Below are 21905 nucleotides of genomic sequence, written 5' to 3'. Positions count from 1 at the left end.
TGTTTGTTACAGGGTTGAATGGATGACCCTGTACCAAGGCATGGTAGTTCTTGCAGGGAATCAGGTCTGGTGGACATGGGAGGTCTGGTTAATGAGTTGATAAGTTATTGATGAGTTAATAAGTTATTGATGTGTTTGTTACAGGGTTGAATGGATGACCCTGTACCAAGGCATGGTAGTCCTTGCAGGGAATCAGGTCTGGTGGACATGGGAGGTCGAGGACACCTTCGCTGCTGACAGGACTCTTTATGATGCTTGTGTCAATGGGAAAAGTTCTCAAAGGCACCACCAAACCGTCACCGGGTCACAATAGCCAGGTGGTCTTTATGTAGAGGAAGTCACTTGAATGTGCAAGTTTGACTGTTTTTTCTATCATTCTAAAAATGTGATACATAGTATATATATATAGTAAGCAGGCTTGAAATATGAAAGATGCTGTAACTTTGGGGTATCTAACTGTAGTTATAGAACTGTAGTTATGTATGTAGATGCCATACTTTGTACCTCGTACATTTGTTGTGTAATAAAGTTTTTTTTTTTAAATATTTACAAATTTGAAGACAAATGTTGAATTCAACTGACCCTGTCTAGGTTCAAAATCTAAAATCTAGAGCATCTTTAGTGAAGCTGACTCACTACAACATGATTAATGCCGTATATTCCAGTATCATGGACATCCGGGAGTTTGAGTGGGAGAGCCAGCTGAGGTTCTACTGGGATCGGCCCCTCGACGAACTGATGGTCAAACAGTGTACCGGCTCCTTTGGGTATGGCTACGAGTACATGGGTCTGAACGGGAGGTTGGTCATCACCCCACTGACCGACAGAATCTACCTAACCCTTACACAGGTGGGTTTTGTTTTACTGTATAGTAAGGGTATTAAACAGTGGGATTATGTACCGGCTCGTTCGGGTACGGTTACGAGTACATGGGTCTCAACGGGAGGTTGGTCATCACGCCACTGACCGATCGTATCTACCTCACCCTCACACAGGTGGGTTTTGTTTTACTGTATAGTAAGCGTATTAAACAATGGTATTATGTACCGGGACATTGGGTATGGTTACGAGTACATGGGGCTGAACGGAAGGTTGGTCATCACGCCACTGACCGACCGTATCTACCTCACCCTCACACAGGTGGGTTTGATAGGTCTATAATTATAGTGAGGCGTAAGATTATTAAACTATTTGCTACATTGTACTGGTATGTTTAGGTATGGCTATGACAGTCACTGTAGTAAGAACATAAAAACATTAGATTTAGTCTTGTCAAGGGATTGAGCTATCTGCAGTTACCAAGGTTCACTATTTCAAAATTTTATCCTTTAATATCTCGTGGATGTTTCCTGTTCCACCATGCAGGCCCTGTCGATGTACCTGGGGGGTGCTCCGGCTGGCCCTGCTGGTACTGGCAAGACAGAAACCACCAAGGATCTGGCCAAGGCCCTGGGTCTGCTGTGTGTGGTCACCAACTGTGGTGAGGGCATGGACTTCAAGGTACGTGTGATCAAGACTAGTAGTCCTCCACACTTCATCTGTACTTAAAGATTCAGCCAAAGTATCCAGTATTTTGATTCTACTGTTGACACAAGAGTGGGCAGAAGTGGGCTAACAAAGAATCTATTATAGATATGATTTGCTATTCTTAAATCAATCAGCCAACAAACAAATATTTTTGAAAATCTAGTTCAGATCTCGCTCCAATTGATGTCTGAACTATTCAACAAAAATCGGAGGTTAACGTTGTTAAATGCCTACCGTAAATGATTATCAATTTATTGATAAATTGATCTGTCTTCCCCTCCCTCATCAGGTTATAGTCTAGAAAGATAAGATTCACAGTGCTGACTGTTAGCCTACCTGACAAGTTTATTTCAATAGCCCTATTGATTATCGATTGGTTTATTGATCGATCTGTTCTCTCCTCCCCTCAGGTTACAGGTAAGATCTTCTCAGGTCTGGTCAAGTATGGAGCATAGGGCAGTGCTTCAGCATTTTCATTTTGATAGCCTAAATGAAAGACTATTTATTAATTGATTGATCTGTCCTTCTTCAGGCTGTAGGTAAGATCTTCTCAGGCGTGGGGCAGCGCGGCGCGTGGGGCTGCTTTGACGAGTTCAACCGTATTGATAACCTTAGTGATTATTGATAGATTACTTTATTGATCAATTGATCAATTGATTGATTGATTTATCTGTCCTTCCTCAGGCGGTGGGTAAGATCTTCTCGGGCCTGGCGCAGTGCGGCGCGTGGGGCTGCTTTGACGAGTTCAACCGTATCGACGTGTCGGTGCTGTCCGTCATCTCCTCACAGATCAAGACCATCCAGAACGCCCTCATTCACAAACTCAAGCGCTTCCAGGTACAGTTCTTTTTCTCTTAATGTCTATATTCTTGTATGTTTATCATTTGCTTAGTAGTTCATTTTGTCTTGTTTAAACACTGGTACCATAGATAAGTTTCTTATGGTGCTTGGGGGCACAACGGTGGGATCTGTCAGGCATTCGAACTCAGTGCTTCTAATTTCTCAATAAAATGCACTAGTCGATTGTGCTACAGTTTACTTTGACTCTACTCCTAAGATACAGTAGATACAAAGAAAAGTAAAATATGTGATTTCCATTATTCAATGAGTTTCCCCTCTACTCAAGTTTAAAGGGCAGGAGCAAGAGTGGGGAACCATCCCATGTGACTGGATCAAACCTGGTGTGTTATGTCTAAAGGTGGCTTACACATTATGCAAAACAAAGTTAACAATGCGATTTCTATTTTGTTCCAGTTTGAAGGGAGCGAGATTGCAATGGATGACCGCATGGGTATTTTCATCACGATGAACCCCGGGTACGCTGGGCGTACGGAGCTGCCAGAGAGCGTGAAGGCGCTGTTCCGGCCCGTGGTGGTGATTGTTCCCGACCTGCAGCAGATCTGCGAGATCATGCTGTTCTCTGAGGGGTTCCTGCTGGCTAAGGTGGGTTATTTGTGTGTTGTGTGGGTAGTGTGTCGGCTGTGTGTGTTGTGTGGGTGGTGTGTTGGTAGTGTGTGTTATGTAGGAAGTGTGTGGGTAGTGTGTGTTATGTGCACTGGGCTGTGTGCGTTGTGTGGGTGGTGTGAGGGTAGTGTGTGTTAATAAAAAAAAAATTGTGCACTGGGCTGTGTGCGTTGTGTGGGTGGTGTGAGGGTAGTGTGTGTTATGTGCACTGGGCTGTGTGCGTTGTGTGGGTGGTGTGAGGGTAGTGTGTGTTATGTGCACTGGGCTGTGTGCGTTGTGTGGGTAGTGTGTGGGTAGTGTGTGTTGTGTGGGTGGTGTGTGGGTAGTGTGTGAGTAGCGTGTGTTATGTGCACTGGGCTGTGCGTGTTGTGTGGGTGGTGTGTTGGTAGTGTGTGTTGTGTGGGTGGTGTGTGGTCTGTGTGTGTGTTGTGAGGGTGGTGTGTAGTCTGTGTGTGTGTTGTGTCGTGTGTTGTGTGGGTGGTGTGTGGTCTGTGTGTGTGTTGTGAGGGTGGTGTGTAGTCTGTGTGTGTGTTGTGTCGTGTGTTGTCTGTTTGTGTGTTGTGTGGGTAGTGTGTGGGTGGTGTGTTGGTAGTGTGTGTTGTGTGCACTGGGCTGTGTGTGTGTTGTGTGGATAGTGTGTATTATGTGACAATGCAGCAGACCTGCGAGATCATGCTGTTCTCCGAGGGCTTCCTGCTGGCTAAAGTGGGCAGTGTGTGGGCTATGTGTATTATAGCATGAAAAATCTCATTCATTCATTTGTTCATTCATCTGCTTATTTTTTACTTTGTTCCTCTTTCTATCATGTCTGTTGCATCATACCGTAGCTAAGTGCCATAATCATCCATTCATCCATTTTCTCAATCCATTCTTTTTTCATTTTTACTGGTCATTGTTCTTCCCATAAGTTCCTTACTTAATCCATTCCACAAATGGATTTTATAAATAAAGTCTCAAGTCTCAAAGTCTTTGTCTATCTGTTCTTTTCTTCACCATGATGTTCACCTTATTTCCTTCCTTACTACCTTCTCTCCTTCCTTCCTTCAATGAGCATTCATTCATTCAATTCATCCATTTCCTTTTCTCCCAGGTCCTTGCCAAGAAGATGACGGTGTTGTATAAGCTAGCCAAAGAGCAGCTGTCCAAGCAGCACCACTATGACTTCGGCCTGCGAGCGCTCAAGTCTGTGCTGGTGATGGCAGGGGAGCTCAAGAGAGGGTCACCTGACCTGGACGAGGTGGGTTTTGAGTTTTTGTTTTTTTCGTCTCTTGAAAGGGATGTAAAATGGAGGTCCCAAGTTTGAGGGGGTGCCTTGAGCAGGTGTAAGAATTCAGAGGGGCGAGTTAAAAAACAGAAAGAAACAAACATGGTACCGGGGATCGAACCCGGGTCGGCGGATTACAAATCCAATGTGCAAACCACAACACCAAAAGCTCTAGAGCCACTGGCGTGGTGAGTTTGGCAGCGCTTAAACCCCACTGTTACACTACTCCCCCTTTTCTTTTCAAGATTTGTCCTCGAATCTCCGAGATTGATATCCCTGTGTGGCACATCTTAGCCTGTTACTCACAGTGTGGCACATTTGCTAGCCTGTTACTCACTGTGTGGAACATTTCTAGCCTGTTACTCACAGGGCTGGTGTGGGAACCAATGTAAGAATTCAGAGGGGCGAGTTAAAAAACCGAAAGAAACAAACATGCCGATACCGGGGATCGAACCCGGGTCGGCGGATTACAAATCCAACGTGCAAACCACAACACCAAAAGCTCTAGAGCCACTGGCGTGGTCAGTTTGGCAGCGCTTAAACCCCACTGTTACACATGTTTAAGGCTAACGTTACATTTCCAAGCCCGGTCTGGGGCCCAGCCAGGCTGTCTGTGGAAACGAAAAATACAAATGCATACCTAAAAATATTCATAGATAATGCCCAATTATTCTCTTTAGGTCTTATGTATTTTGATGTCTTTTATACCTTTCGTTCCCGAAAGCTGCCCAGTCGAGCACCGGTTTGGGAATGTGACGTAGATCTAATCAAGAGGGCTAGCAACCGCTCCCAGTGTAAAAATATACTCTGCTACTGGAACAGCAAAGAAAGTTGCAGTCCTGTGTGCCACTAGGCACTACAAGGGTCAGAATGAATACTGTAAATTAAAGTTAAAGTCCTTCCCGCACCTGATGGGGCATAGGGCGGCGCCCATCTCCGTTTCAGTAGCCCTTTGGCCATACAACACAATCACTACAGCAGGGGGCTAGTCCACTGGCAGTGGTGTGCGTTCAACTTCCATACTCTTTCCCGAATGCTGAGTGTTAAGCAGATAAATGCAACATGTACCATTTTTAAAGTCTTTGGTATGACTGGGCTGGGGATCGAACTCACGACCTACCAAATGCAAGGCAAACACTCTTACCCACTAGGCCATTGCACCGGTGCATGCTTTGTGTCATTAACGTGAAATGTGAATATAAAACTCAGCTAACAACTGTACCATCCATGTACCCCCAGGACGTCGTGCTGATGCGAGCCCTGCGTGACATGAACCTGCCTAAGTTCGTGTTTGAGGACGTTCCCCTGTTCCTGGGGCTGATCGGCGACCTGTTCCCCGGGCTGGACTGTCCGCGTGTCCGCTACCCGAGCTTCAACGATGCCGTGGAACAATCGCTGGAAGATAACGGCTATGTCCTGCTTCCAGAACAGGTTAGACAGATTGTGTTGGAAAAAGAATTTATATTTATCATCCAACAACAAATTAAATTAAAGCTTTCTCATGTTTTATGTATTCTACAGCGTGCAGGGTTGGACAAGTTTTCTAAAATTCACTTGTCCTATGGGGCAAGCACATTAGAAATTTACTTGCCCAAACAAATTTTTCACTTGCCCAAAATTCAAATGTCACTGTTAATAGTATATGCATTTTAACTTCCAGCAATGGAATTCTCTGTTGACCATTGGTTGATGTCATGACTGTAAAAAGTAACCAGTATATCAAAATTGCACTCTGAGTCAATGGAAAACTCTAACTTGCCCCATCGGGCAAGTGGGGTAGGCCATGCACTTGCCCAAACAGCACTTTCACTTGCCCTGGACAATAGGGCTAATGGACTTGTCCAACCCTGAAAGCCATTATACCCACCCTCTGCACTCATTCTTCCTGAAATTTTCATTCCTGAAATGTCGATTTTGGGAAGAACTCCCTTGTAGTATTTTTCGTGCAAACTTTCCTGTCGAATTCAGTGGCAGATGAACTCAGTTAAAATCATAAGCATCCATTCTATCTTCAGCTTAACTGCTCTTGTAAATATTTCATAAACAAATTTGCTTAGTACAAGGCCACTTCTGAGCATTGAAGTATGTTCGGATTGCAGGTACATTGACAGCAAGGAATAATCTCTCATGTAGCTTACCAGCCAACTAACGTGTTGTTTTGATTTTGTTCCCCCCCATGCAGGCTGACAAGGTAGTGCAGATGTACGAGACCATGCTCACCAGACACACCACCATGATTGTGGGGCCCACGGGAGGGGGCAAATCTGTTGTCATCAACACACTCGCTCAGGCACAAACCAGGTAATAAATATTCACATTCTCTCTCACTCACCCAATCACTCAGTCCCTCACTCACAATCACTCTCACTCACTCACTCACTCACTCACTCACTCACTCACTCACTCACTCAATCACTCAATCACTCACTAACTCACACACTCAATCACTCACTCACAGAGGGCAAGTCTGTTGTCATCAGCACACTCGCTCAAGCACAAACCAGGTAACTCTCACTCACTCGCTCTCACTCACTTATTCACTCATTTACACTCATACACATTCACTCACTCACACACTTGAAATTGCTCACAGTGGCAAGTCTGTGGATATCAACACACTTGCACAGGCACAAACCAGGTAACACTTACTCTTTCACTACGTTTTTAAAAACTTATCAGTGACCTTAAACCCATGAACTCAGCCTTGAAAAGTAGCTACATGGCTGAACAAGTCCTAAAGGAGAATAAAGGCCTGGACTTGACTTGACTACAGTTTATTCAATGAACACTGTCTAGTCGCTTAAATTTTCAATCCTAAGGTCATAGTGAATGATTTCAGTAATAAGTGCATGATGAAGCTTGAAGAATGGCAGCTGTGACTTTAGATGCTCTTGTTAGATTATCAATGATTTTTATTGCACCTTCATAATCCACACTTATTTTGTCCATGCAGACTTGGGCTGAACACCAAGCTGTACGTGATGAACCCCAAAGCCTGTACGGTAATCGAGCTGTACGGAATCCTGGATCCCATCACCCGAGACTGGACTGACGGGATGCTGTCCAACATCTTCAGGGAGATCAACAAGCCTCTGCAGGTAATTATAGCTCAAACAGTACTAACTTTTGGTGAGTGAATTATAGAGAGACATGCATGAAATAAAAGTGTTTTTAGGTATACTAATTGGTGAATGACAAGGTATGTCATCTTAATTTGTACTTATGATTAGTATTAGTCTTTATTTACACAAAATGGACCTTTTCTACTAGGGGCTGAGATTGCTGTGTGGCCATAGTTTTGGAATATCCCTTCACCTAATCTTACATAATTTGATAAAGAATGAATTTTGTTACATTTTGGATGTTTTTCATAGTTTTGCATCTTGCATCGTATTCAAATTATACTCAAAGATTATAGTTGCTAAAATCAAATTTCAATTGCTATATGGTACTAGTTATGTGCAGAAAATTTTAGACTTTAGACCCTAGTCTCTCAATTTCCTTCCTGAATTGTTCAACTCCTCTTTCCGCAGGGTGAGAAGCAGGAGCGGCGGTACATCCTGTACGACGGTGATGTCGACGCCCTCTGGGTGGAGAACATGAACTCTGTCATGGACGACAACAAGCTGCTGACTCTCGCCAACGGTGAACGTATCCGCCTGCAGAAGCACTGCGCCATGTTGTTTGAGGTAGGTATAGAGGAACAGTTGTATGTACAAGGTTGTACTCCTTACATCCCTCCCAACCTTATCATATAAAAAATACTGCAATACTGTTTGAAATAGGCACCTGTTAGTACTCTGATATGCAACCTCCCTCTCTCTTCTTTTTATCCTAAATTCCTTTTTTCTTTCCCAACTTTTTTGAGGGAAAATCTTAGAGAATCCAATCAATATTACTTTTCTGTACCCCTTGCCTCTAGGTAGGATGCGTCCAATAGGATCAATTCCTCCTCTCTTTTCCCAAACTTGTACACTCCAGTCATTGCCATGTTGTTTGAGGTGGGCAAATGGATTAATGTTGTGAAAAGGATGATTTATCTCAGACCTCACATTATAGCTTTAACCCCTGCTTTCCCTATTTAGTCAGTTAGTCAAACTTACCTGGGCTTGATGTTTCTGACTTGGGGATCCTGCTACAAAGAGTCTTGTGCCCAGAAGTGGTCCATGTGGCCTTGCACTGAGCAATCTTGTTAGAAAAAACTATTACTGGTAGTAATCTTCAACTGGACAGAAGATAAAATATGTGCAGTATGTTCAAGACTTGTTGATTGTACTGGTGAAATGTTAGGCATTCAAAATGTTTTTTGTGCTCCTGACAATTTCAAAAATGTGAATGGTAAGCTTTGAATTTCATCGAGTTCTGATGCTGGCAAGTGATAATCTTAGGGGAACAAAAACTACAGTACAGTACTGTCCTTGGTGCTGAATTACCGGTGATTCTTAATTTGGTTATTGTACAGTGGAAGGCACAATCTTTTCAGCACCAAGGACAGAGTATCTATCAAGAAAATAATTTTAAAGCCCTGTTACTTTCCCTGCTCTTGCTATGCCTACAGTGTATCTCCTTCCTTCTGTCTTTTTGTCTGGTAATGGTATGACATGCTCTGCGTTTTTGTTACTATCCATTATGTACTTGTATTGATTGTTCTAACAGTTCTTTATAGTGACAATGAAGACAAGTGATGGATGTCACTGGAAGTGTCTGGAAGTAATATTATACTGTCGTCTTTCAGTGGAAGAGATTGATTTGTCTGTAAATTGAAATCATTTTTCTTGCCCATTTGCAGGTAGGAGACCTGCAGTACGCCTCCCCGGCTACCGTGTCCCGTTGCGGTATGGTCTACGTCGACCCAAAGAACCTCGGCTACCAGCCCTTCTGGGAGAAGTGGGCGAACGGCAGGCCCAACAAGGCGGAGAGGGACGACCTGAACAGGCTGTTTGAGAAGTACGTCCCGCCCGCGATCGACATGGTGATTGAAGGCATCGTGGACGGAAGGCAGGGAGAGAGACTGAAGTGCATCGTGCCCCTCACCAACCTCAACCTGGTAGGGATCATTCAAATGTGACCAAGAAAATGATGTGTGATCAGAATTTGAAACTTACTCAAGTTTTGAAGCTCTACAAAAGTTTTGAAGCCAAATGGTACAGTGACAGGGGAAAGAAATTCATTCATACATATGCAATTAATGGCTTGAATTTCAAAATTACTTTTATTGTGTGAGCAAATTTTATCTTATTGTTTTATTTTGTTATCTTTTACATTGTACACTTTATGATTTCTAGGAATACTATTTTTCACCTTTCAAATTGGAATGTTCAATTGAAAGTGAAATTTTCTTGACCGTCAACAAGTTTTGGTCAGCATTATTGATGCAACCCTTTCTTATGTTGGTTTGAAATTTCTTTCACTGTCTTGAAATCATTCTAACAGCCTGCTGTGCAGTTTATCATCACTAAGTCATTATATGTTGTCTGCATTTCAGGTGGTTCAACTGTCCAACATGCTGAATGCCATCCTAGTCAAGGAGGTGTCTGACTCTATGATACTGGAGGCGTACTTCCTGCAGTGCCTGTACTGGTCAATTGGAGGTGCTCTTCTGGAGGATGGCCGTGTCAAATTTGACCAGCTCATCAAGGGCCTGTCCCAGATGACTACGGTGACTGATGAGCCTGGGAAATATGCTGGCATTGGAGAAATACCTGGTGAGAAAAGTTTCTCATATCTGTGGTTACCATAATGATTGTTCCTTCTACAATAACAAAAGGAGGAAACTCTCTAAAGAGGCCACTGAAATCCTCTATTCTGCAACTCCAGAATAAAAGAAAACTGCTCTCCTCCTAACATCACAAAACCCGTGCAAAACAAAAAGTTAGAATCTTTTGTCTTCCACTGTCTCAGAAAAAGAAGTTGAGCCCAATAAGATTACTATTAATAGAATTAGGAGTTTAAAAGCTTTACACTGTAGTCGCCACATGCTATCTTGTTTTATTCTATTCTATTAATGCAGCAAGAATTTCTGAAGTCCTTACTCTGTCTGACTGTAAGTTAACATGGTAGTGCCATTTTTTTTCCGAAGGAATTTGGCCATGCAGCTTTGACCAAATGCTACAGCAGGGGACTTGTCCACCTTTAGTTGTGTGTGCGAGAAACCTCCATGCTCTTTCCCAAATGCTGAGTGCTAAGTGTAGCATGATGAAACCCCCCCACTAGCTCAAGTAATGGATTATCCCAGTGTAAATGCATGCGTTCTTGGCAGTTCTGTGAAGTGGATCTATATTGACATATAAAAGTCTGGTCTCCCAAATTCCTGGCTCTGACGTTGTCTGTTAGTAGTCCCCGCCTAGCGCCCGGTCTTGCGGGTCCTGTGGGTAACATAAGCAGAGAAATCGGCATGTGCCATTTTTCAAGTCAAGAAATCAAACTCAAGACCCCATGAATGCATAACTATTTCCATCCAGGTGCCCAGCCCACCCTGTATGAGTACTTCTTCGATGATGTGCAGAACCGCTGGATCCCGTGGGGCGAGCTGGTGCCAAAGTACGTCCACGACCCCGAGAAGAAGTTCAACGAAATCCTCGTCCCGACGGTCGACACCGTACGCAGCACCTGGCTTGTGCAGCTCATGGTTTGTTTGTTTATTTGTTTGTTTGTTTATTTTGAAGAGTAAATAATCCCTCTATAAGCATAATTCACAAGATTGCACAGTAGGTACAAGTTATAAAGACAAGAGGACGTCCCTAAGCTAGGTACTGGTAGCACTCATTGTCACAGTAAGTACAAGTCTGTAAGGGCAGGATGGACCTCTACTTTTATGTGGGGCGTTCTTTAACATGCTTGAGCTGTGGCTCTCCTGAAATACAGGACCTCTATGGCCCATATGTCCCATCTAAGAGGGTATCTTTAATATGCAAAGCTAGGCACTACTCATTTTTGCTGTACTTACTTAGTAAGTACAGTGAGGAAATAGGTGCAATGCTCCTTTCCCATGGGCACAAAACTAGGGCCTGCTAAGGATTTAAACTCAAAACCTGTAGGCTCTAAGTTGAAATGCAAACTACAAGGCAACTTTGCCCCTTTCAGGTTAACATCAAGAGGCCTGTTGTCCTGGTGGGAGAAACAGGAACATCGAAGACAGCCACGATCCAAGACTTCCTTCGCAGCGTGGACAAGGAGACCCATGTAAGGAAGTGACATTGTAACAGTTGTTTGATGTAACATGTAGTGTTTGTGTAGTGTTTGTGTGTACGTGCGTGCGTGTGTGTGTGCGTGTGTGTGTGTGTGACATGTGCAGTTTATGTTTGATCTGCCAGAGGGAGCGTTACACTTTCTGTGTAATGTGGATGCTTAATGCACACAAAGGCCATAAAGAATGCTTTGCTTCTTAAGGAGTGCGTGAATTAAGAAAACATTCTACCACAAATGAGGTCAATGCCATATGATCATGAAGTAAGCAGTTGTGCCATAGAATTATTTAACATCTGAAGTTTGTGTCAAGTAGTAATGATTATCTTGCAATGCATCTGTGGCTTTTTGTAAACTGTTTGAACTTTCTGTCCCCCAGCTCCTCCTGACCATGAACTTCTCGTCGAGAACCACCTCGATGGACGTGCAGCGTAACCTTGAGGCTAACGTGGAGAAACGCACCAAGGACACTTACGGGCCGCCGCCCGGGAAGAGACTCCTCTGCTTCATAGACGACATGAACATGCCACAGGTAAGGGTCTGGGCATATATGTTGTGCACTAATCATTGCATGGTCATTGTCATCATAGAGATAATTATGCATGTGTTGTGTAACGTCTATATTGTGTTGCTAGTGCACACCGGACCAAAACTGGACTTGTGAAAACACATTTAGGGTTGGTTACAAAGAAACCAAAATGTTGGAAAGTAATTCCGGACTTGCAAATAACTGTCTCTTGCTTTATTGTTGGTTTTCTTCTAAACCGTATAAAATCTTCCATAGATAGTTGCGTTGGAAAAGAAAGAAAACATTGCCCTTTTTTGTGTTAAATCATTATTGAGCTGTTTATATATTGGAAAGCATAGACAGCAAATAGGTTGAGTTAAATATAGTTCCAAAGTGCTTTGTACTGTTTGCCTCAGTGTAATTTTCAACGACTGTTTTTCTCCCAGGTGGACACCTACGGTACCCAGCAGCCCATCGCTCTCCTGAAGCTTTTATGTATATATATTGGAAAGCATAGACAGCAAACAGGTTGAGTTAGATATAGTTACATAGTTTGTACTGTTTGCCTCAGTGTAATTTTCAACGACTGTTTTTCTCCCAGGTGGACACCTACGGTACCCAGCAGCCCATCGCTCTCCTGAAGCTTTTATGTATATATATTGGAAAGCATAGACAGCAAACAGGTTGAGTTAGATATAGTTACATACTGTAATTCTTGATTTTATTGCGGTAACTTAATTTTAGCGTTTTTAGCGCCCACTAGTCGAGCGCTAAATTTTCATTACGCGACTTTTTCATTACGCGAATTCACCACCGCCCCCCACCCTCTAATGTCGCGGCGCCGATTTCTGGTTTTGTTACTTAGTATATACGGTCACGATCTAACTCTTATCCTTTACAAAAACGTGCACACATTACCCTAGTTATTCACACAGGAACAAGAAGTTCGTCGTTCTTCAAGAAATAAAACATATATTTAAATGGAAAGTTTGTCGTCATTTCTTTTACAAAATGCAGTGAAAGCATGCTGACGCAAACAACACAAATTCGTTACGAGCTGAGCTGCATATTTACCAATTGCGTATTTATCAATATTATTCTACGCTACGATTTAGAAGGTTGTCCATAAAATATACAAAACAGTTCCGAAGTTCACGTTGTGCTACGATGTTACACAAGACTTAGAAAATGTCCGCGTCATCTTAGCGTGCAGACAACAACAGCAAAAATGGCGTCGCAGAAAAAATACAAAGCCACTACGGAATATTTGGTGTAAATCTACGAATTTCTAGGCAGAAAGACAGTCAAATTCATAGCGTCAAAGCCCAATATGTAAGGCGTGTTTTTTGTGAGCTACGAACAATTCGGAATCAAACCCTCATTACAAGAATCCGCCGCCACCCAAGCGTACAAACAACAACAATCAAGTTTCAAAATGGCGCCGACCGTGCGCCGCATGGATCTCACAAAATTATTTCTGCGGCGCCGCATCGAGGTCGACAACCTTCAAGTCTGGCGATGTTTTTTGTGTGTGAAAAGTTTGCGATCTTGTTCGTTCCATGGCGGGCGACTTCTTCCAGAAACGTCTTTTTGATCGAATGCGTGGCCGATTCGAGATTCGCTGACGTCCCTCACAAGTTTTCGCTACCAAATTTTGCAATCTTGGTCCTGCTTCCGGAGTATGGTGGTGGTTCCCGCTACGTTTTTTCTCGCTGTTCGCTACCTGTATGGCTTTCTCGGCTTCCTTATTCACGACAGCAGTATCAAGTGGGCTGTTGTCGTCCTTGGGTCGGCTATGTCCGCCAAAATTTAGCGGGCCGCCGGCCGGCCAGAGTCGGCGGCCGTCAAGCGCGTTTTGAAATCACCGCGTCCGTAAGTTGTTTATTATTCAGAACCACACGCACCGCCGGCGTGTATGTTATTTCTAGTCATGTATTTTTCGGACTTTAGGCATGTAAACTACCGAGGGTTTTGGTAATATTCATGCTATTTTTTCACACATCCGACTGAAAATTTAGCGCCTCCTTCACAACGCTAAAATTAAGTGACGCGAGTTACTCCATTTTCCCCAAAACGCTATAATTTCCAGACGCGAGAATTTCAAGAATTACAGTAGTTTGTACTGTTTGCCTCAGTGTAATTTTTAACGACTGTTTTTCTCCCAGGTGGACACCTACGGGACCCAGCAGCCCATCGCTCTCCTGAAGCTACTCCTGGAGCGCGGCGGAATGTACGACAGAGGAAAAGAGCTCAACTACAAGATTCTGAAGGACCTGGGCTACCTGGCCGCCATGGGCAAGGCTGGGGGAGGTCGTAACGAGGTCGACCCTCGCTTTGTGTCGCTTTTCACCGTCTTCAACATGACGTTCCCTTCAGACGAGTCACTGCACCACATCTACTCATCCATCCTGCAAGGTGTCTGTTTTTGCTAATTTTGCATTTTGTTCACCCCAGAAAATTGTTTGGCACTGAATAGATGCATGCATGTACATGTAGACATGGCAACAAGGAGGTTGAAAAAGGGGAAGGAGTCGGCTCTTTCAACCTCCTTGATGGCAACAACAAAAAATGTTCCACTATTCAAATGAAGGATTTTAACCTTATACCTTCAAGGTTTCTGTTACTTTCTGTTCAAAAATTGATAAACTTAAAAGTGCGTTATAAAAAGACTGCTCTCTTTGCAAATAGTTGGAATTGTATCTTTGGAGTCAAAGTTGAACTGTAATTTTCAAGACTCAAGTGACATAAAAATTGGATGTTCAAATTTTCTACTGTCCAACTCCAGTCTCTGTTGCTGAAAGGAATGAGCAATCCAACACTTGTGTGATGTCACATTCTACAGATAGATTTTGTTGCATTCTCCTATGCAGAGGAACCACAGTCATGTCAAAACTTACTGTGTTTACCTCTGCTACCTTGTGCACTCAGACCAGTTAGGGACCACCCTACTTATAAATATTAATGAACTTACCCTTATGTGGGCAGTCAGCCGTTGGGGATCGGGCGTAGGAGGATGGAGCCATGTAATACGTAACATGATTGGCTGATAGCTTCCCAGCGGCCTTTGCGAGACAGCTTGCGACAAGAACAAGCCCAAGAAAGGTCTATTCTCTGATTGGTTGACAGCTTGTTTGTGGCGACAATCATAATAACCACTGATAGGGCATGAGATAGCAGGGCCCCATAGGCTAATGCCGTTGGGGACCGGCGTTAGGAGGATGATATTTTGTGGTCATGATGGAACATTGTGCAGGAACATATTCTAGAAATTTGAAACACGGTTTCATTTGTAGCACATAAAACCAGAATCAGTAAAGAACATTGAAGATAAATTATTCAAGTCACTTATGGAGAAAAACAAACTTTGACCAGATTTTAAACAATGATGTGTACCTTGAGAAGAACTTTTTAAAAGATGCTACTTGGTACTTTGCTTCAAGGTCATCTTAAGCCGTTCAGTGATGAGATTCGCGGGCTGGCCAACGGGCTGACCTCAGCGACCTTGACTCTGTACCAGAACATTGTGCGTGACCTTCCGCCGACCCCGTCTAAGTTCCACTACATCTTCAACCTGCGTGACCTGTCCCGGACGTACCAGGGCCTCTGCCTCACCACCCCAGACAGGTTTGTTTGTTTGTTTGTTTGTTTGTTTGTTTGTTTGTTTGTTTGTTTTGCACATAAAACCCCAGGAATTTTTGAAAATTGCCAGTTTGCGACCTTGTATGTTCTTATTAGATTTGAAAAATGTGTCATGTAGAAGTCATTTTGGCACATAGTCTGCATGTTTTGTCTTTTCTTCCATGCTGAGCTGACATGAATTGAACAAACAAGCCAGCTATCATCACCCAAAAGTCATGACAATAGCTGAGAACACATGAAATCAAAACCAGGAGTTCTGCTGCAGTACCCAAACAAGCTGTTAGGGAGCCCAAAATCTAATGTCACATCAAGATCTAGTACCCACATACCAAATATCATCAGAGAACTCATTCTCAAGGTATTGTGTTCACACACACATGCATGTACTCACAAGCACACACACACACACACACACACACACACACACACACATAAACACATAGGTGGGCACACTCACACTTCCAAAAACGTAGCCATTAAAATTTGCAAGTTAATAAATGAAATTTGTTTGCTCCACAGGTTCCAGACTGCTCCCCAGTTTATTCGCTGTTGGAGGAACGAAACCACCAGAGTCTTCAATGACAGGCTCATTAACGATACAGACAAGGACCTAGTTGTGGTAAGTAGTTTCAAAATGACCATAGTATAGTAGTGTAGGTTTTTTATACTGAATGCTTGCACACTATTATTTAATAATCCTTATCATGATAATAATTGTACTTTTTGTACTGCTAAGCCCATATAACAGAGATTGCTAGCAGTGCCCATGTGTTAGGAACAAGTGATTGGAACAAATAAACTTAGGGGAAACAGTAAACTTAGGAGAAACAGTAAACTTTAAGATACATAACTGATTTGTGGGTGCAAGACAAAATTAGTGAATTTAGTGGGTGCTATTTACATTTAGAATGTGTAGGGGCGACTCAATGCAGCAGGGCCCTCCCTAGTTCAGTTTTGAACTGGGAGAGAGACCCTGCCTCCACCACACCATTTGGGTGTGGATATTTCAAGCACTCTCCACCTTATATTGTAGATGCATGCTTTGAAGATCTCTCCCTCACTATACAAGTGTTGTTGTTTTAGGGCAAATGACATTGCAGAAATCAAATAAAATAGCTTTAGATACCAGGGAATACACTGTATGCGCCTTGTATGTGCTGGATGTGTGTTTGAAGCTCTGTCACTCACTATACCCACTATCCGGTGTTATTTTAGGGCATCATGAAGGGTATCCTGGAGGAGAACTACCGGCAGCACATCGAGGCCGTCCAGAGGGAACCCTGCCTGTTCGGCGACTTCCGCACGGCTCTGGAGGAGTCAGAACCTCGGGTGTACGAGGACATTCAGGTGAGCACGCCAAGGGCTTTGTCAAGGTCCAGTGGGGTAGATATACAATTTTTCCCACTTTATTTTAGTTGTATCTCTAGTTGTATCTCATATTTCTGCCCAGAAAACAAAACTACTGATTTTGGTTCAGCTTAATGTGAAAAACTAACATTTTCATTCCATACTTAAGTTAACAGTCATGATTTTGTTTTCATGCAAATTCAGAGATTTCAAACAACAGTACCTTTGTTTGTCACTGTTTTCATCCCGTATTGTATGCCGTTTTCTGTTTATGACAGTCACTATTCCTCCTATACCCTGTTATTATATGATGCAAGAAATACTAGAATATTAGGTTCAGAAATGTTCAAAATGTTTAGCCCAAAAACATCCTGGAACATTCCTCCATGCAGTTGATTGGGCGTCAGAAGAAGGATGACTGTGACACAACAAATTGAACAATTTACTGCTTTTTGACAGTTTTATTAATAGATATTCTTCATTAGAATCTGCATTTCATACTTGGTTACTCTTCAACCTTCCCAGGACTATGACGCAGCTAAGGCCTTGTTCCAGGAAATCCTGGAGGAGTACAATGATAACTACACGCCCATGAACTTGGTGCTGTTCGACGACGCCCTGGAGCATCTCACCCGCATCCACCGCGTCATCAGAATGGACCAGGTATAATATAATCCTCCATATAAATAGTTTCATCAGGTTGGTAGAATACTCATGTAGTAAGGTTCTTCAAACACAATCAAATTAGTACTCACTTCCTACGTTTCGATGACTGACACCATCATCGGGGCTAGAATGGCTTTATCTGATTCTTGCTGCTGCTTATAGCCGATGTAGGCGGCGCTGCAGCAGCAAGAATGCTGTTTCCTAAAAGTGTGTGGCTCAGTCTGTTCCCCCCCTCGTCTCTGTTCATGACTGGAGCTGACTTCCTGATCCAGACAGCCTCCTTTATCCAGCATGTTCTTATGTTTTCCTCTCTGTCGATGACTCTCAGGTATAATATTTTAGTTTATCATGTTTTCCTGAAGGGGAAAAATACTATTTGGGCTGTCGTGTTCTTTTTCTTCTTTTTTCCTAGCAGAAAAGGTTTAAAGAAAATGCTGGGCCGAGCACCAGGCCTGGCTACCTGGGCTGTTTGATAGACTGGCTATCACATCAGGCTACTCAGAAACCCCCAGTCATGGGGATTCACTACAAATCACCTGGATAAAGGCCTGGCAAACCTCTGTCTCGTATCAGCCACACAAGGATTACATCATTCACCCGGGAAGAATAATGACAGGAAGAATAATGACATAACAGTCACTGGAGATCTGAATTAAACCGAACCAAACCTCTGCTATGGCCGAGTGGGTAGAGTGTTTGCCTAGCATTTGCTAGGTCGTGAGTTTGATCCCCATCCGAGTCATACCAAAGACTCTAAAAATGGTACATGCTGCTTTCTCTGCTTAGCACTCAGCACTAATGAGGAAGAGTATGGAAGTTAAATACACACCACTACCAGCGGACCAGCCCCCTGCTGTAGTGACTTGCACAGATGTGTGGCCCAAGGGCTTCAAAGTAGAGATGGGCCCCACCCTACGCATCTGTAGATGCATGGGCAAATTCTAACTTTTAACTTTTAAACCTGTGCTATGTCTCCACAGGGTCACGCCTTGCTTGTTGGCATAGGAGGATCAGGCAAGCAGAGCCTGACCAAACTCGCCTCCTTCACCGCCGGATGCGACATCTTCGAGATCACGCTGAGCCGAGGCTACGAGGAGTCTAACTTCCGCGATGACCTGAAGATCCTGTACGGGAAGCTCGGGGTGGAGAATAAGAAGACTGTGTTCCTGTTCACAGATGCTCACGTGGCACAAGAAGGTAGATGGTCTGAAAACATTGTTTGAATCACATTCAGGTTGATATCTTTTTGTTTATTTTATGCATCTATATATATTTGTTTATTTTATGCATCTATATATATATATATATATTCATATATTCATACACACAGAAAAACAGTAATACATGTAGGTGAGTCAATATATGAAAAGGCTTCCTATCTCAAAAGTACAATCATGTAAATGTATGCGCTCGATTTGATCTCAACAGGGCAATATTTGAGTTTTAATTATTACATATAATACATCACTAGCTAGAGAGGATTGAATACAGTTGCGTAAAATCAGTGTGTTATGAAATGCTTTAATCTTGCATTTCTATATAAAGTTAGTGTGGTCATTTCCAAGGTGCTGAAATACTGGCTATTTTTCCACAATCTACTGAAATGATGTTTGTTTGTTTGTTTGTTTGTTTGTTTGTTTGAAGCTTTGTTTATGAAAACTTAAAGAAGCCCCCAGGCCTCTAGATGTCATTATCTGTTTCTCAAAGGAAAAATTGTATATGTTGGTACAAAAATGTACATGCACGAGTTAGTTCTTAGTAGTAAGATGCTGGTTCTTAATGTGTCCACAGGTTTCCTGGAGCTGATTAACAATATGCTGACATCAGGCATGGTCCCTGCTCTGTACCCTGACGATGAGAAGGACGCCATCATTCAGAGTGTGGGTATCTCATTCCATGTACTGTAAATGTATTTAAGTTCACAGGGATTTAATTTCGCGGTAGCGGGAAAAGGGACTTTTCGCGGTGGATTTAAGTTCGCGGTAACACCATAGACTGCAATCTAATATCATTATAGAAAAATGTTCGCGGTGGTTTTAAATTCCCGGTGAAGTGGTCACCGCGAAAACCGCGAACATTAATCCACCGCAAACATTTCTGCATTTACAGTATTATTTATTTGGACCCATACTGAATTAAGCCCTGCCCACTGTTCGATCATGGTTCTATTTCGAACACCTCCATCATAAATAGCACTAGCAAGACAGAACTGACCACCGCCTCTATTTAGCTGATAATACCAACTTGGATTGGCGTTTTGGCCATGAAATGTTCTCTATGATCAGGGCTCAACATACCTTTCTCTACTCTATGAAATTTGTGAATTGTGATAGATAGCAGCTAATATTTCACCCACCCTGACAAACGGAAATGTTAGTGTGGTCCTTTCCAAGGTGCTGAAATAATGGTTATTTCTTCACAACCTCCTGAAATGATAGTTGTCATTTACTTATTATCTGTTTTCTCAAAATTATGATCTGGCATAATGATGATGATGATGATGATGTAATGACGACGATGATAAGGTATTGATGATGATGTAGTGATGATGATAATGATGATGATATATTTCCCAGATGAGAGACGAGGCAGGTAAGGCTGGTTCGGGCCCCGCCAGGGAGGCGATCTGGCATAATGATGATGATGATGATGTAATGACGATGATGATAAGGTATTGATGATGATGATGTAGTGATGATGATGATGATGATGATATATTTCCCAGATGAGAGACGAGGCAGGCAAGGCTGGTTCGGGCCCCGCCAGGGAGGCGATCTGGCAGTACTTCGTCACCAAGTGTTCCAACAACCTGCACATCGTACTTGCCATGTCCCCCACAGGCGACACTCTTCGTACGCGCTGCCGGAACTTCCCCGGACTGGTGAACAACACGACCATCGACTGGTTCATGCCGTGGCCTGAACAGGCTCTGTACGCCGTTGCCAACGTGTTTGTGGGAGAAGTAAGTACAATAGGCTCATTTTTTTCTCTTTTAGATGTACCAAAATTGAAGGACTGGGAGAGATTGCAATATCGCTGATTCTGCCAGTAAGGATCCCAATTGGAGTCTCCCTTGACAGAAACCATGATCAAGATCATTCCTTTTGGAGATTCTGGTCAGACTCAGAGCCTGTAAATTTTAAGAATATTCCCCTAAAGGACAGAACTTTTTAACTTTAATTTGTGGCTTTTTAGTAAACAAGATCCATTCTGTAATAGTTTAAGGGGGAAAAAGCTGCTAGGGGCCCCAAATCCCTGTGTTTCTTCAGGATCTCATTAGCTACTCAAATACCAAAATTCAGACAATTCCATGTAAAGTTTCTTGTATGTAGAAACACACAAACACAACCGTCTTCCTGGTGTTAAAGTTTTGAACCAATGTTTTACTGCCCACAGAACCAGATGGTACCAGACCAGCACCAGGAACAGGTGGTGAGCCATCTGGTGTACGTGCACCAGTCAGTGGTGGACTACAGCCGCCTCTTCCAGCAGAAGCTGCGCCGCATCAACTATGTTACCCCGAAAAACTACCTGGACTTCATCACCTCATACACAAAGCTGCTGCAGGAGAAGGACCAGTACATCCTCTCACAGGTCAGGGTGTACAGGTTAGGGGTCAAAGGGCAGGGATACAAAACTACTAGTAGTACATGATTGTATGGTCTTAGAGTTCAGGGCAAGGGCAACTACCTGGACTTCATCACCTCCTACACCAAACTGCTGCAGAAGAAGGACCAGTACATCCTCTCACAGGTCAGGGGGCAGGGGTTAAATGGCCAGGGGTTAATGGCCAGGGGTTAATGGCCAGGGGTACAAAACTAGTACACTTATAGTCTTAGAGTTCAGAGCAAGGGCAACTATCTGGACTTCATCACCTCCTACACCAAGTTGCTGCAGGGGAAGGACCAGTACGTCAGGGGTCAGTGGACGGGTACAAATTCAGCACATTCACTTTGAGTTCAGGGCAAGGGCAAGAACTATTTATCATAAGCAGTTTAGCAACAGACAGGCACAGAAACATCCGCTATGTAAAAAGACTTGAGTACAACCGTGTTGTCCAGTGACTGATGTTCCTAATGTTGTTTATATTAATCCTCCAGTGCAAACGTCTGGAAGGAGGTATGGCCAAGCTTGCGGAGGCCAGTGTGCAACTGAATGAGCTAAACGAGAAGCTAGCCGTGCAGAAGGTGGCCGTGACGGAGAAAACTGCTGCCTGCGAGGCCCTTCTGGAAGAGATCTCGTCCAGTTCAACTGAGGCTACAGAGAAGAAGAAGTTTGCTGAGGCCACTGCAATACAGCTGGACG

The 21905-nt window shown here is 43.3% G+C and overlaps 1 protein-coding gene across 1 annotated transcript in view; it reads left to right on the top strand.

The window, feature by feature from the left end:
* The window catches only part of LOC118426294 (dynein heavy chain 10, axonemal-like), a gene marked incomplete in the record, with an annotated part of 69271 nt that overhangs the window by 26243 nt on the left and 21123 nt on the right, over nt 1-21905 (top strand). The window contains 25 exon segments of the mRNA XM_035835598.1: nt 145-303; nt 561-849; nt 1366-1500; nt 2212-2364; nt 2782-2970; nt 4082-4228; nt 5495-5686; nt 6438-6556; nt 7209-7353; nt 7789-7944; nt 9045-9302; nt 9741-9960; nt 10717-10883; nt 11339-11437; nt 11820-11972; nt 14114-14363; nt 15389-15572; nt 16107-16206; nt 16803-16934; nt 17460-17597; nt 18581-18797; nt 19392-19480; nt 20326-20562; nt 20997-21194; nt 21701-21905. Coding sequence (XP_035691491.1) covers nt 145-303; nt 561-849; nt 1366-1500; nt 2212-2364; nt 2782-2970; nt 4082-4228; nt 5495-5686; nt 6438-6556; nt 7209-7353; nt 7789-7944; nt 9045-9302; nt 9741-9960; nt 10717-10883; nt 11339-11437; nt 11820-11972; nt 14114-14363; nt 15389-15572; nt 16107-16206; nt 16803-16934; nt 17460-17597; nt 18581-18797; nt 19392-19480; nt 20326-20562; nt 20997-21194; nt 21701-21905 — 4331 coding nt within the window.

The sequence above is a fragment of the Branchiostoma floridae genome, chromosome 11 (assembly GCF_000003815.2).
Source record: "Branchiostoma floridae strain S238N-H82 chromosome 11, Bfl_VNyyK, whole genome shotgun sequence".
Classification (NCBI taxonomy): domain Eukaryota; kingdom Metazoa; phylum Chordata; class Leptocardii; order Amphioxiformes; family Branchiostomatidae; genus Branchiostoma; species Branchiostoma floridae.
Note: the sequence above shows the minus strand (reverse complement) of the source record. Positions and strands in the feature narration are given on the sequence as shown.